General features: G+C 49.1%; 2 protein-coding genes across 2 annotated transcripts; one reads left to right on the top strand and one right to left on the bottom strand.

Moving 5' to 3' along the window:
• Positions 1–2508: 2508 nt before the first annotated feature.
• On the bottom strand, positions 2509–4161 carry PpBr36_04395 (uncharacterized protein; the record flags this gene model as incomplete). The annotated part of the gene is made up of 4 exons (XM_029891555.1): positions 2509–3451; positions 3512–3591; positions 3654–3845; positions 4087–4161. 4 exons carry the CDS (start codon positions 4159–4161, stop codon positions 2509–2511), a joined length of 1290 nt encoding a protein of 429 aa, XP_029749141.1.
• A 2058-nt stretch (positions 4162–6219) lies between these two features.
• On the top strand, positions 6220–6531 carry PpBr36_04396 (uncharacterized protein; the record flags this gene model as incomplete). The annotated part of the gene is made up of 1 exon (XM_029891556.1): positions 6220–6531. The coding sequence occupies one exon, from the start codon at positions 6220–6222 to the stop codon at positions 6529–6531; it is 312 nt and encodes a 103-aa protein (XP_029749138.1).
• Positions 6532–16140: the final 9609 nt, after the last annotated feature.

The following is a 16140-nucleotide window of genomic DNA, read 5'->3' on the forward strand; positions in this document are numbered from 1 at the left end:
GGGGGGGGGGGGGGGGGGGGGGGGCTTACCGAGGTTCACGCCCTCCCCAAAAGCAATCCCTGCAGACGTTCAGTCCCAAATTCGTTTCTTGGGCCCTTGCCCGAACTCGTCTTGTCTTGGCCCGAACGAACGAACATGTTGAACTTGTCAATCGACACAACAACATTTCTTCTTCAAGCTCTAATGGCTTTTTCTTTCTTTCTTATGTCTTTCTTTGCCAAGGAAGTCTCGGGAAGCGCTAAAGTTGCAAGAAGGACCATTCCCCAATTTTCGTCGTCGACGCCCAGGATTCACCATCGGTATAGTATTGCACAGCTCGGGCAGGCCTTACATATTCAAGATGCCTACTTCCTTACCCACCCAAGTATTGCGTAAACATGAATAATATCAAAAATCCAAGCTGTCTGCATCCATATTCCCTGGCCCATTGTCAAGTTTGCCACGTCTTGTACACGCCAAGGGCAAGCCACAAGATTTGTGAAAACAAAGAATGCACATTCGACGGGCGGCCCCCAGCTGCACTGCCCCATCGAGACTGACGTCGGTTAAAATAACTTGGTAAAGCCTTTCGAGAAGCCATGAGGATTTTTTCAGTTCTGTCTTCAAAACACAGACCGACCCCATCATCCATCCTCCATATCACTCGGTTTCTTTTTCTCTTTGAATTTCAACACTCATGCAAACGCAGAAAAGAAGGGGATTTTGATTGGCTGTATCACTAGTCTGCATACTTTTTTTTTTTTTTTTTTTTTACCCCAAAGACACATCTTGTCAGCTTTTCTCTATGGCCGGTTCACGACCTGTTGTCTGTCGCCGCCCCAGTTACTTCTACCTCTCCAAGTCTCCCACTCACAAAAGAATCAGGCATGCTTTTTCCTTCTCTGTAAATCTACATCGATCCACTGCATATCATCGCTCTTCTAGATGATTTCTCCCGCTCGGGTAATGATGACGGGTCCAGCAATGAGCTTCATCCACACAATCCCGCTTGTCCGTCATGTTTTCTGAGACAACCCCTCCTCTCGCGACACTTCGCCGGCTAAACATGACATGGCTCTTGTCGTCCGACAAACACGTACCTCCAAATCTCTCTCACTTCGGTTGCATATCAAAACTCGACCACAGGCACAAACTTCTGGAATGTCTTGGTGCTGAAGAAGCTAGATTCTTTCATCGCTATGCTCGATCCTTATATATGTGACATTTATGAGTCTGGTCAACCATGACACAGCTAGGTATGTATGTGTCCCAACAACTAAAGAGAAAAAAGAAAATTCAAAAAAAGAAGAAAAAAAAAGAAATAAATCAAAAACCCCTCCCAGAATAAAGACCATGATGACCCCCCCGACCGACCCTCCAAACACAAGAAAACTGAGCACATGATGAGGATATAAACAATAATAATGTTGGTACAGAGTTTTTTCATCCACTTGACCAACCTGTCTCAACAGGTCCTCAACTCTTACATTGATTTCATTAGCAGGCCTTCTATTCCCCTTGAACCCTGGGTCGATTTCCCATTGCCTTCCCTGTTTTCCTCATCTCTTTTCCTCTCCAGGCCAGCGCTATTCCCTCGTGAGGTGGTGCACCCCCCTATCATGTGCTGCTCGGCCCTGGCTTTCTCATCTGCATTATCAGAGAGACTCGTTTCTTCGTCAACCCATCGCCATGATACCACAGGTATCGTCGATGAGGCGATGCTTTGAAAGGGTGTTGAAGCGGCGAAATATAACCAAACAAAGAGACGCAGAGGGAAACATAATACGATCAGAGACAAAGAAAATCCGCCCAAGATGCCTACAATCCCCGTATGGGATAGAGGCGACCCTGAGTTGTGGTGACCTTTAAAGGTCATGAGATGCTGGGGTATGGTGATGGCAACGATGTGGTTGATTATTACGAATAAGTTGTTCGGCGATGCGGACCAGCTGGAGCGCCACTTCTTTCCAAAAGAAGTCTTTAACGAGCGTATCCCGAAGACGGCGACAAAACACAACTTTTGAGCAATCGCATTGACGCTTCTTTGTTTTCTCCCGTCCGCAGTCTCGCGACCGCAGACAGGCGCTTTATGGTCGTGAAGGAGGCTATGTACGATCGACGCGCTGGGTGCTGTGGAGCCCCTTTCGCCCTGGTCGGGGGCAACGCGATCAATCACAAGATGGTATATATCGACAAAAAGACATGCAAGACGTGCTCGCGAAGCAGAAAAAGAATGCAAATTTTGCAAAACAAGATAAGCCTGATGCCATCCGCCCAGTGCGGCAAAGCAGAGTAATAGTGGTGGTACACGAGGCTTTGGAATGCCCGGATTCGATATTACAGGTATCGGTTGGACGCACAGAGGGACAGATCATAGTCGGTCAGGCACAGGCTAGTACCATTTCGCTGCGTCGATGGTGGCGGGAGCGACGTTATTGTCGTCGTTCCTGTAGTGGTCGCAGTTGGCCGTGGGAGCCCAAGGCTGCGACTTGCGGGGAGGATATTCCCTTGCTATGCAAAGCCGGCGCTTCACATGTTCTCGATCCTGGCACTGGGCATCTGGATCGACGTATCCTCGAACTCGGCCTTCATGCCGCTCCATGGGTCGTAAGCGACAGACCCGTATGTCTGCATTTGGCCCATGGTAGTGACCTCAACTGGTGACTGATAAACACCGTTATACCATCCCTCCTCGGCACCTGTTTGAGCTTGGTGCGCGAACTGCTCGTGGACGTTCGGCGCTGTGTGGGTCTGGTGCCCCTGTTGCGGCATCTGCGCCATCGCTTGCGGGTATGGCACCATCGGGGTCTGCGCCTCGACCGGGGAGGTTGACGCGGCGTGCGCGGCGTGGAGGGCGTAGGTCGCAGCTTGAGCCTGGTGGGTGTAGTAACCGTCCTGGGCGGTGGGGCTCCTGCCAGATCCCGCCGAGAAACTGCTGGGGCTGCTCTGGATCGAAGATGGCATGGCTGACGGCGCGCTTGTCACGACCTCGAGATTTAACCTGCCATCAACGGTCTGCTGCCTGGGGACCTGGTGGTGGTATGACTGTTGGACGGTGTTGGTGTTCATGGTGGCAACGCCAGGATTGCTCTGATCAGTGACATAGTACGGTTGTGTAGGCACGCCTGCTGTCCTGTGGACCATGTTCATGTCGGGGTGTGCGTGGTGGAACTGTTGGCCATGGTACTCGTGGGCACCTTGCGATATGGTCTGTCGGTGACCATACTGCTGCTGCAGGCCGAAGTGGTTCATCTGTCCGAAGTCGGCAAACGATTGAGCACGGTGGAGCGCATGGTTCGAAAGGCCGTGTGCCATAGCGACGCCTGCAGGCGCCCATGACATGGTGGCGCTACGGGGAGTGGGAGGGGACTCGCTGCCAGAGTCGGAAGTACATTCGTCGAACTCGGATGACAGACCACCGCGTTGATGTGATCGCCTTTGGTGCTTGACCATTGTGGTTTTGCGGCAGAAGCTAGAGGCAACTGGGTCAGCGTCAAGCAGCGGGGGGAGGACTCTATGGGGGGGGACTCACCTTTTGGCGCAACCATCGTGCGAGCACTTGTATGGTCGCTTGCCAGTGTGTATCCTGCGGTGCCTTGCGAGACTCGACGACTGCTCATTGTCAGCACCACTCTTCATCATGCTCGGGGTGGACCAACATCCAAGTGACTTACATCTGAGAACCTCTTCCCACATCCAATGTGCTGACATTGGTGTGGCTTCTCTCCTGTGTGGGTTCGGATGTGGACGGTCAAGGCACTCCTTTGTATGAAGCTCTTTCCACAACCGGGGGTTATGCACGCGTAAGGCCTTTCATTGGTGTGTATCCTGTAATGCCTTTGAAGGTCTGACTTGCGGTTGAAGCTCTATACAATGCGAAGATTCTCGTCAGTCAAAGGGTGTCAAGGTGGTTCGTTGGGCGATGAGACCAGGCCTTGACTTCCTGTTGGAAGTCCCAAAAGACTTTGGGATGGCGGATGGCAGTGACGATAGCCCCTTGAGGTTCTCGAGTATAGTCCTTGGCTCCTCCAAGTTCAAGGGTACTACCGCCTGGCCAAGAACAGGAGGAAGAAAGTGTTGGGAGTGGCGGCGACGACGACGACGTACCTTGTTGCAGGCTTGCCAGTCGCACTGGAAGGGGCGAGTGGCAGGCTCTTGATCGACAAGCTCCATGAGTTCCATCTCTTTGGCTCAACAGTGGTTGTCTTGGACGTTTGTTGTTCAGGCGACGTGAGGGACCCGAGGTGCAAAGGCAGGGTCGGTGCGTGTGCGGTGCGGTGCGACGAGACTTATATGTCGCTGCTCTCGAAGGCAGGGGATGGCCAAGCAGTGACAGGGCTCCTGCAGTTGTATTTTATGGGGAGGGAGACAAGGCAGGGGGGTCCTTCGTGGGTGGTCCGACGGGGGTCTGGAGGAGGGATGGTACCCCTGTCCGGAAAGAAGCCCAAGCGTGATCTACCCAATGCAACCAATGGAGCTGGGTTCGAGCGGTAACTCCTCCCACCAAGTGTGAGCCGCAGGCCGGCAGGACAAGCAAGCGACTCTGCAGTGCAGTTTCGCCCGAGGACGCGCACGCAATGAGATTGATGGGACGGAATATGAGAGGGCGGAGGCAAATATGTGATTAGGTAAGATGATGACGGATGCTGGGAAAAGCTGGATTGTTGTTGTATGTTGTCGACCTTGGATTTCTTCGTTTCGTCCAGGGAACGCAGATCTCCTCGGTTGTACTGACTGGAAAGAAGTTAGGTTCTGATCACTTCCCAAAAGCCGAGATAATAAATATTAAGGTATATCAAGCGAAAAGCAATATTAAAGCTTTTGGCAAAACACAGAAATATTAAGGTGTATTAATGGTAGGGGAGGTAGAGGGTCGCCGGTACACACAAGCTGCAGAAGTGCCGGACACCTCGATGGGACCTGCAGAAGCGGACGAGCGGTTCTTTATGGGGGAACCGTGAAGTTTTTACTCACGCTAAAGATGAAAAGCTTCTGGCGCCAGTTCTGTGCGGCTAGGTCGGATCTAGCCAAGTCAAGAGTAGCCAGCAGGTGAAGAAGTGGTTTCCTACTCTGCTGGATTTGACGGGCCGGCTTTCAACCGAACAAACAAAAAAAGTCGATGGTGGATTTGAGCAATCTGGTGGTGCAGATTGGAAGTTGCAAGCCCGGGCGGAACTGGAGGTTCCTAATGTTTCAAAAGTATAAGTGCAGTAGAGCCGGCGTGTGTTAAGTTCCCGAGACTAAGAGCGAATAGGGCAAGGTCGAGGACGATTCTGCTGCTTTCGAATCTCTGAGCGTACAGGCTGGCTAGCAATTGGCGTGCAAGTCCAATCCTTAGTCGATGACCGAAGCGTGCCACCCAGAAGCGATGGAAGATTTCTCTCGGAGGTAATCAACACGAGGCCGCGCAGTCAGGTGTTTGTTGCTTGTGGTTAGATCCCAGACAGCTTCTCGGCGCTGCCCGCTTATATTCAAGCTCCTTACTTGGGTTTGCCGGTACTCGTAGTTCGGCCTTCTTAGGCAACCAGTCTAGCTTGGCAAGACGTTGCTGCAGGAAAGCAGACCAAGTTCAAAGCGCCGGAACACCGCAACGGCTGTTGGAGAAGCAACCAAGGCCAGGAATAAAAAGAATAAAAAAGAAAGCTACTCTAAAATAGAACACTGTTGCTTTCGACCGTTGCTGTCGTTGCGATCCGTCGGCGAGCCTTGTTTTATAATCAAGACTGAGAGAGAGAGAGAGAGAGTGTGTGTGTGTGTGAAAGAATACAATAGTCGTGTGCAAGGACCACCTTGTATATTGTCCGGGGTGGCAACAAAGATGGAGGACACGAGGTTAATGAGCGTGATTGAGGATGACAATGATGACAATGGTGATGAAGATGCTGACGATAGATGAAGAATAGTGTTGCTGCACCTCCCGGCAAGCTAAGCAGTCTTGGGGTGAAGGCCCTGTGGGAGAGAGTGAGGTGAAGAGGTGACAATTTTGTTATGTACTCGATGAGGCATCGGAACAGTCATATGCAGGGGTGATTCAATATGGCATCAGTACACCCTACCAAAAAATCACGACTGTGGATGGTATCACATCTGCATGGAGCAGACTCATTGAAGACAGGCGGGACAAGATGGGAGATGCAGCCCTCGAAAAGGTTCTTTTCGTCCTGCTGGCTTGAATCGCTGCTGGTGGGCTTGGTGAGGGTTGAGTCGTTGAAGTCTGGGCAATGGATGGCTGGGTCTTGGATGGAGTCGAAAGGGACCAGGTGTGGGTGCCGATGTAGCTTCAGCTTGTGTGTACCTGACACTTTTGAGGGGGTGCACAATAACCCACGAGAGGAGTGTGGGTATATGTACTATAGTGGAGTACCTTGTCTCCCGAGAGGGGAAACCGGTGAGGAAGGGTGTGGTTTGACAGGTACTTCTGGAAAATACTTCTGGCTCGTTGTCGACTGCAAGCTTGTTCCGGCAGTGGGTGGAGAGAAAAGCCCGAGCGCAGGCTGCAGGCCGAGGGTTCAAAAATGGTTGCTGGTTTATCAAGTCGAGACGGGTGGGTGATGATGGACTGGACTGCCGTTGTGAGAACCATGGAATCTTAGCCGATGAACCCTGGGTTCGACGGTTGAAGCTAATCGCCGCCTTGGTGGTGTTTTGTTTAATGTAGATATGATGGACTATTATGGTGTTGTATGTCGGGTCTTGCACGCATGCTTTGGGAATGTGGGCAGGTTGAGGTAGGGTTCATTTCATCATCATCATCACGGGACTAGCGAATCTTGCTCGTGCATAGATACGACGAATGAGCAGATGCTAACTTGATCGGAGTAGGTAAGAATAGGCTAGGTAGGTGTGGCGTTATATGTATGCAGGTTATGATATGCAAGGTCGAAGTTTTGAAGATATTTTGGGAGAAAGGAAGAAGTTTTCTTGAGTTTATTATTAGTGTTTGTGGTGGCCACCACCAGAGAGTTGATCAGAACGTGGGAGAAGGTGGGTAGCACTTCGACCTCTAATCCAATGGTTCGCAGTTCTGTCCCATTCATGCGACGTAGACAGACGAGACGGAAGGCAATAATACATGGTAAACGTCGACTTACGACGAAGAGAAAAGAAAGGATCACCCACTAAAGAGGGGAAAACAAACAGATTAAAGGACCCCTCTCCACCAGACAGTATTCTAGGACATGGAGCCGCGCTGTCATTTCTTGCCCGCTGCAACGCGGGAGAGAAAGGAATACGATAGAAGAGCAGGGTTATAAAAAAAGAGGGGATAAACAATTTATTGTTGCAAATACCTGTAAGATGTATGCGGGGAGGGATGTAGAAAGTGGAAAGAAACGAAAGTATGGATGAGAGAGGGAGAGAGAGAGAAACCAACCGTGTCTCTCTGCTTGACGTTTTGGGCCTATCCCTTTCACATCAAGATTGCGATACAAATAAGGTAGGTGTAAGTAGGTAGGTGGCTGCAGAGGTCCACCACTGGATGCTTGCTAGTTCCCGTCCCAGACTGGTTGTCGTCCCTTCCTCAATTGGTCAATCGAGGAGTATGTCGCAGCTTTTCCTTCTTTGGTTTTTTTTTTTTCTCTCTCTCTCCCTCTCTTCTATTTTGCTTTGCTCAGTCCCTCCCTTTTTCCCCCTTTCTGTTTCCTGACTCTTACAAATTTCTCTCTCTCTCTCTCGATCCCTCGTACGCCCCGGCTTTGTTTTCTTCTCGGAAGTCTACCGATAAGAAACATTTTGCCTACCCCTCCCTCTCATGCTAGGGAGTAAGGAAACGTGGACAAGGCTTCCTGGACCTCAACCAAATAATTGAGTGAGAGGAGAAAAGAGAATTGGCAGCTCGATTAAGATGGATGCCCCGGCCTACGTCGAGGGTGTGCATTGGAGACCCGCCAGCCCTTGGCAGTACCTACACCCCCTGTTTGTCACCTTTTTCTTTTTGAGTTGCCCCAACCCCTGTCTACAAGGGGCCCCTACCTTGCAACTCCTCCTGGTGGGGCCGATTGAACCAGGTACCTCGCGGTCCCAAAAGTTCCAGTGATTGTGCTAGGGTTCCTGGTCGGTACGTACCTCGCTACCGTGGTGCGGTAGGTTAGGACCTTTGGCCCACTACTATAGATGGCGCCTGCCACACGATTATCGATTGAACTGACTCAGCAGGTAAGCTTTAAGGCACTTGCCAGTTTGGTTTTCCAGATTCGACAATCTCCTCCACACCCAACCTACTGTAGACTAGCTTCGCCCGTCCACTGTCCTCCTTCACGTTTTTTGTTTCTTTTTAATTCGGTGTGCGTATTGTTGCACGACAGGGCCGGGAAGAAGAATAGTACCGGGGGTTAACGAGATCTCGCACAGGGCAGATCGTTCAACTGGTGAACACCGATCATTGTCTCACCTTATGCTTTTGTTCTCGGGTTCTCCCTCGAGAATGGCTTTCGCAATCTACTAGCCTTTTGCCGAAAGTCTGTGCAATCCCTAGAAAGAAGAAAGCTGGGCTGTGACGCACCGACAACTTTGGAGATACCTGAAGCTGCCTGTCTTACAGAATAATGGACTCCTTGGATTCGATTTACTGGTACAATACATAAAGCCAAAAAGAAGAAGTACTGGGTACATAGGTAGGCAAGGTACTGTTGATCACGTACATGCCCCCGTCCTAGCAGGAAAAAAAAAAGAAAGAAACGAAAAAAGTACTTTCTCAAAACATAGCAAACAAGTTTCCCAACAAAATGTAGCAAGGAACATAAAAACCTACAGTCAAGATTGTGTTTCTTCTGCCAAAACTGGATACTGTTTTTGCAGCAAATTTTTAAGGTAAGGGATATTGCAGCCAGTCGTTATGAGACAAAAAAAAACTTGGTGGCTTACCTGTGAGGGCTGGCCCAATACCACATCACACCTCCCATGCTTTTTGCTTTGTGGAACGTACATGACGATATGTCGTCTGATAGATCATGTGAAGGGATACTTGAGACGGCGCGGAAACAAGGAAATAGCTGCAAAAGGAAGAAAAAGAAACAGTCTAGCACGGCCATCCGTCAATCTTCCCATGTTGCTTGCCCTTTGCTTTCGACCGGTAACCCCAGTTAAACCCGGGTTTACCTTTCACCAAACGACACATGAATGATTACGAGCTGCAAGCTTTGCTGGTGCAGTCACAACAGTGACCCCATTTCTGCTTCTTAAAATCCATAAGGCCCACTGGCTTTGGGTAGCTGACCAGTTTAGTGAAGCTATTCCTTTGCGGTACTAGCATAGGCTCCTATCTTTGTAGCAAGAGAGCCCTTTTATTGAACTGACTCTCCGTCTGTCACCGAGTCGCTGACCGACCCCCACTCTCCCTCAAAACTCGGATCACTGTCCACATTGGTTTTTATCCTCACCAAGCTAAGCCGCGATGTATCCAATGTTTCAACCTTTCGGCAATCCCTTACCTGAGTGCAGATTCAACGACATAGTTACCCTATCTAGCTGGTGAGGATTCGGTCCTAGGCAGCTGATTTTTCTTCTAGTCTTCCTCGACGCGCTAGTCCACTAGAACAAAGCACGCTACTTCACCACACTACAGGGTTAATACCAGCTCTCAAAAAGCTCCGGGCCTTTTAACACGAGGTGACTGTGTTACAAACAATTCGGAGTGGCTAAAGAAGAAGAAAGAAAACCTAATCTTGGCGTGGACTTTCCCCAGAAAGATGGCTTCGGGCGGCGTGTTAGAGAAGTAGCATATCGTCATTCGCACTAAAATAAAAACCGTTGACCGAATAACAAAAAGGAAAAAGAAAAAAAAGGTAGCAAATGACAAAGGTCCCCATCATGATGCTGTGTCGGCTCAGCGCCTAGTGCCAAACGTTCGGATGCTGGGATCTTCGGTGATCATGCTCTCGTACTTTGTCCCCAGCCTCTAGGGTGGAGAATGAAGGTTTTGAGAGTCAGCCGCAGCCCGCTTCTCCTGTCATCCTGCTCTGCCTGTCTGTTGGAACTATCGGATGAATCTCAGATTCGCATTTGACGTAGGCTTCCCATGCAACTGGCTGGCATTGTGGCAACAATTGATTATCTACCTTCCGCAAGCGACGTTGGCGCTGAGCCAGGTACCTATTATTGTAAGCTTGGCAGATCAGGTTTAGCTGTTTTAATCGAGATATATCATAATTACAAAAGTCCGATGTTTCATGCACGAATACCTAAGCTGACACGGTCGCCGAAAAGCGAGATTAATTGAAAAGGCTCATTGTTTTGTTTATTTTTAACACAATCTCGATAGCAGTATGGCCCTAACCCAGACTAACAAACGCCGGATATCGTAGGTATCGTCAGCTGAGTGAGACAGTTGGTAGAATCTTTTGTAGTGGAAACTTAGGGCACTTCGATTAGTTCAGGTGGGAGGTTGCAAGGGGAAGCCACCAGTTAGGCTGGATTCCACCCAACGGTCCACCCGTGTAGCCTCGAACTTGTCCAGAGAAAAATAAAACAAAAAAGACAGGGGAAGACAACTTGTGAGAAAGCATTGACGCACGCTCGGCAACGGGGTGGCTGTGCAAACCACCGTTCGGATATGCCCGCCAGGAGGATTTTGCTTTAAGCAAAATCGGCGTGGGGATTGAGACAAACATGTTCAACGGCTGCCGGCTGCCGAGCCCACCTTACCCTAGCACAGCGGTGAAGGAGTTGGGATGGATGACCACTCAATTCCAGAATGGCCCTGAGAGTTTTTGGTTGACAGTCTCATGCGCACACACACGTGTGAACGAAGGGTGGGAAATAAATAAACCGACGTTCTTTTGCCGGACCCATCAATGATCTGCTTTCTGCTTTGGGTAGCATCCTCGGCGATCCCTCAGAGCTTCTGGAATTATACGAACAAAAGAATTGACAGTTGGTTCTCCACTCTCGCTTTCGCTTTTTTCCTCAAGGCGATCTCCTCTTGGTAAGATGTCTGTCTGCCCGGGACGCAAAGAGGAACATTTTGTCTCGACAATACATAGGTAGTTTCTGCAGTTGAACAAGATCACACCGGCGTTCCGGTGTGGAAACATCTGACAGGAAAGTCTGCCCGGCTTCCGACCCGCGTCCTGCAATTGATTTCTTTTGGGTAGGCCAATCGAAAAATGATATGTCGTTTCCCCTCCAGTTCGTGAAGCTGCAGGTTATATGTAGCCAAGAGGAGTATCAGCCAAGCAACCGATAAAAAAAAATTCTGTCGCATGCACCACAGGTCACATATCGCATAATGATTTAGCCAGACCACAGCACGGTAAGCAATAGTAATCTGTGCAGTTGAAGGGGGATCCAGAAATTCCCAAACAAGTACAGTTATTTCCATGTCTACATTACCTGGTATAGGCAACATCATATTTTGCTAGGTTCAAGTCTGATCAGAACCTCCCCGAACCCAGTAGATAAGATTCCGGCCGTCCTGGTCCGGAGTTAGATTGACAAATGCTGGCTCGAGATACATACACCAGTTGTTTTATCCATCGTGCATATGTGGACCGCGCCTTGCACATTTCGTGCATATTCCCCCAGGTACCGCTGGACGCACTACACTGAAAGTGGCGACATGCATAGACTGGCCCACAGCAGTATGGGCTCCTTGTCCAATATTTGATTCTACATAAGAGGTCGGCGATAAGCGGTGGATCAAAAGCGAGGAAGCGAAACCATTCCCCCCCCCAAAAAAATATGACGATGATAATGATGATGATGATGTCGTAGTAATTATATGCCATGCCCTTATGCTGTAGACGCACACAGCATTCTATCGTCCCGACATATCAAGGGCTCATATGCACCTCGTAGTGGAGCTTGGAACGGCACGGCCAATCATGTGATCCGGTGTGGGCGCGGGACGTCGACGGCACTTAGTAACTGATGAGCTTCTTCAAAACGAAAAGGAGTGCATGGAGGTTTATGCAACCATTGCAATTTCACTAGATTGGGTAATTTTCTTTGCACTGTTGTCCTCTCAAGCCGGTTCATACCACCTTCTCATTCACCCGATTTTTTCATGCGCCCGCGGCAGACGAGGTGACTCCAAGCATGGCCAAAATGCATTCTTCGCCGAGGTACGTAGGCCACCTGGCCGGTATTTCCTGGCAAAAGTGCGGGGCTGGATGGTGTGCGACTGCGGAGGTGTCATAAGGAACTAATCTATTTGGTCTAGCAGATGTTGTAGAAATACGGCACGGCTCGAACTTCTGTCGTGCGCGCCAATCAAACGCTACCATGGGTAGCAAGGTTGAGTAAGGCAAGCACCAGAGCCCCAGGGTATACCCATCATCGTCAGTCTTTTGCGCCACATCCTAGGTAAATTGATAGGAGCGCATTAAGGCTCTTTTCTTTCCGCTTACGTTAAACTATATACACAGATAGATTGAAGTTACTTTTTTGGCCCAGCAAAGTTTCGACCGCGTGATGTCGGCGAGCATCCTTGGAAATAGGAATAAAATTCAACCACTGACTCTTTTTTGCTACGAGGGTACTGTTTTGCTATCACGATTATTTGCCCGTATTCCCGTTCGAGCCGGTGTCTTGCAAGGGTCTGTCTGCGCATGATTTTGTCAAGCTACCGGCGCTGCAATGCCTCGCAGGGTACGAAAGCATGGCGAGTAAATCAGAGTGAAGCAGGTGGACGATGGCAGGCGCAGGCGGATGCAGAAATGGGGCTTGGCGGATGCACCCCGCTCCTGACTTTTTATTTATCATTTAGTAATGGAGTTCAGAACGGCTTGGGTTTGTGGGGCATTTTGCAGGCAGAAAAGCAAATGGCTCGCGAGCGTGAAAGAGAGTCGCGGCAGCAGACGCAATCATTGAAAATAAGAAGTATATGCGCGGTCCCTTTCTCAAAAGTTCCCGCTTCTCACAGCCAGCATACACGCACTGAAGATGGGAAGAACTGACCCAAATCCAGCGGATGTTTTCCTCTCGGGAGATGCTGCTGCCGTTCAGGCGCATAAATGGCTCGTCTCTTGTTGCTTTCGTAGGAACTGCACGTGAATAAAAAAAAAATTAAAAAAAAAAAAAAAAAAAAAAAAAAAAAAAAAAAAAAAAAAAAAAAAAAATAAGAAAAAGCAAAGTCGTGTGGGGCGGCTCGTTGCGCCACACCCGTCGTAAATCATGGTATTGCCCGCAATCACAAACCCAGATCTAGACTATTAGCCGTTTGCGGTATGACCGGCCATTTGGACAACACCATCCGAACGAATGTCATTACATTCCTCCACACACGTCACGTTCATCGCAAAATTGTTACCGCCAATCTCCGGCATTACCTATTGTTTTGTATTAGAGAGATGGGGGAGAAAAGAAAAAAGAAGAAAAAAGAAGAACAAAAAGTTGCGACCTGGTATTTTTTTTTTCCTTACGATGGAGTTCAGCTGCACCTGCATGTTCGTCACATTTTAGGCCACCACCTCATCCGGAGATCTGATCCAGGGGCACTCTACTATTCGTTCATGCAGTTGGATTCGCGTTCATCTGATCTCAATCAAGACAGCTGCCGATGAGCTCCTACTGCATCATATTTCCCCCGACATACCCGACAGCAACAACACCCCTCCCACAGTACAGCGACTAATGCAAACTTCATGAATCTTTTTCAATCTAGTCGACACCATCTTTGAATCTCCCATGTAGCCTTTTCTTTTTCCACCCCTTCACTCCTGCCATCAAGTCCTTTCCCACGAATAATGCGTGCGGACTCGGGGTCCACTGTTGTTTTATTAGCGTCACCTTGCGTTTGCTAGTTGCAGAAGTCGGGCTCCTACCATAAATGTCCCACTCTTTTTGGTCGCAAAGTCCGTGGCACATCCAGGATACCTTGCACCACAAGTGCTTATACTTGTATACGTATTCCATAGTACTACGTCGCACTACGGACTTGACGAATGGAATGACAACTCCACCATGATTTGAATATGCACATGCAATGCAAGCACTTGAAGCGAAGGCGAAAGACCGAAACCGCAGCAAGTTTGCGCGCATGTCGCTTTGCGGACTTGTACGTACTCGATGTTGAATGATTGCAATACTGAGCATCATTCGCTATGCAGACTTGGCAGAGCAGCAGGGGTGGCAAAATATGATGTCGATATCGAGGTCACCTACCTTGCATGCATGTAATACTGTAGGTGTAGGCAACTGGGTATAGTCTTTGCACTCTGGTCAATTGTTTTTTCACGTACAGATAACCGGCTATCACATATCACAATATCTTTCGTTGCTAACCAGGCATCACATGAGTACAAACAGAAGAAGAAAACAGTTGAGTATCATTTGTAGATATTTTTCTTTTTTTTTTCTTTTATTTTTTCTTTTTTCTCTTTTTCAGAAACTAAACTATATTCCCCACAACGAATTGATTTCCCAAGTTGGAAACGGAGCATTTCTTCTTTGTCGTGAGAGCTTCCAAGTCGTACTCCGGCTGGGCGGGTTTTCCTCACATACGGTGTAAGTTGGTTGGCACAGCCCTTCACCGTCTACCCGGGGTTCCCCTGGCGCTGAGCTTGATGATAGTTGGAGGTGGACAAGGGGGGGCTTTCTCCAGCTGTCGGGCCATGTCCCAATGGGGTCGCCGCTGCCTACATCGATTGATAATACTGTCATGCTGTCTGTCGGATTGATTCAGTACAATTTTCTGAGCTTTGCAAGTCTCGATCACTTGGCCAATTGCACTATTTGACGTTGATTTAAGGTCTATCTTTGGAATTGAAGGTATATGTAGCTCAATCTACAGACAACCTTGAGGGGGCACGTGGTGGTGGGGTGATAGTTTTGTATGTGATAGTTGTCTCCGATGTACATAGAATGATAAAGTAGCAGCAACTTCTCCGCTTTTGTAGAGCATGGCAGCCAATCAAGTGATTTTCGAAATGTCTCTATCCTGAAACAGAGTCGAAACAAACACGTCCCAAAAATCTGCAGGAAAACCAAGATTCTACTTCCTTTCCTCAAATCCACACCACCAACAAGTTTCCAACAAGATGCGGCCTGGGAAAAGCTGGCGCAAAGATTACGTGCCTGCGCCACTTTTGACACTACCTATCAAAGTGTCATTCATTGTCATAATAAGATTCGGCACTAAAGGTGGTGGTATCATTAGGACTAGGCTAGATCAGTCGTTGTCAGTCGCGTCAGACCTGGATCCGTTTTTGCACTATCATACGAGGTAGTACGAAGTAGTCCCTTACCTTAATCATGTCCTTACAGTAGCGGTCTCCCACTGGCATACGTAGCCGAAAGCAACACCCCTCGCGGGATTTACAGGTCCCTGATCCGTTCCTGTCAAGAGCACGTGGCTTTGCATACCCACAATACGCAGGAACATCCACGACGATTTCGCGAGAAGTGGAGAATGGGATGGTGTGGCAATACTGACTACTACCTACCTACTCGACGAACTGACACGTTTACTATCCCCTGGTACAAGTCTTCTCTGGGTTTGTTGTTATCAACCAGATGCGCATGCATAAAGCAAGTGCCCGGCGTGGCAATATCTTTGAGCCCGTCGGCCAGCGAGTCACAAAGAACTTTAACGACAATATTTTTTCGATGCGGGGGAAATGTGGACTGGGCGTTTGCCGCGTTTGCCCTGCTTCCTTTCGTATACTGGATACACGGTTGACTCGCTCAAACCTCCGTGGTATAGGCCGTATCGTATGTGGTCTTGGCCAGACACGGAACCCGACTTAATACTACATAGTACAGCAGAAATTGACCCAAATCATTATTGGGTGGCAAAATGGTAGCAAACCAACCTGTACTGCACCCATGGACCAGGCTAGGCCTCTGGCATTGAGGACCCTTCCCTTTTTTTTCGCATGAAAGAACCCCGCGAACACGGGATGCAGAGCTTTGTGCCGCTACTATCCTGTCATTCCTCTGTCATCCATCCGACGCTCCACACGGCCGGGCAGTTCAGGGTTTTCCAGTATGCACTCAGCGGACGAAATCGCGACTCGCCTCTGGTTGACAGAGTCTGGACCCTGCCCGTCCTGCTAGGGGCCGGTCTGGGGTTTCCTTAAAAAAAAAAAAAAAAAAAAAAACAGGCTCGGAAAAATTCTTGACGAGCATCATTTTTTTCTCGAGTCTGTGCGCACGGGAGTGCTTTGACAGCCCGAGTCGGCCTGGTCGGATCCCAGCTACAATTGAATCAAGAAAAGACAATCC

The sequence above is a fragment of the Pyricularia pennisetigena genome, chromosome 6 (assembly GCF_004337985.1).
Source record: "Pyricularia pennisetigena strain Br36 chromosome 6, whole genome shotgun sequence".
In the NCBI taxonomy this organism is placed as follows: Eukaryota; Fungi; Ascomycota; class Sordariomycetes; order Magnaporthales; family Pyriculariaceae; genus Pyricularia; species Pyricularia pennisetigena.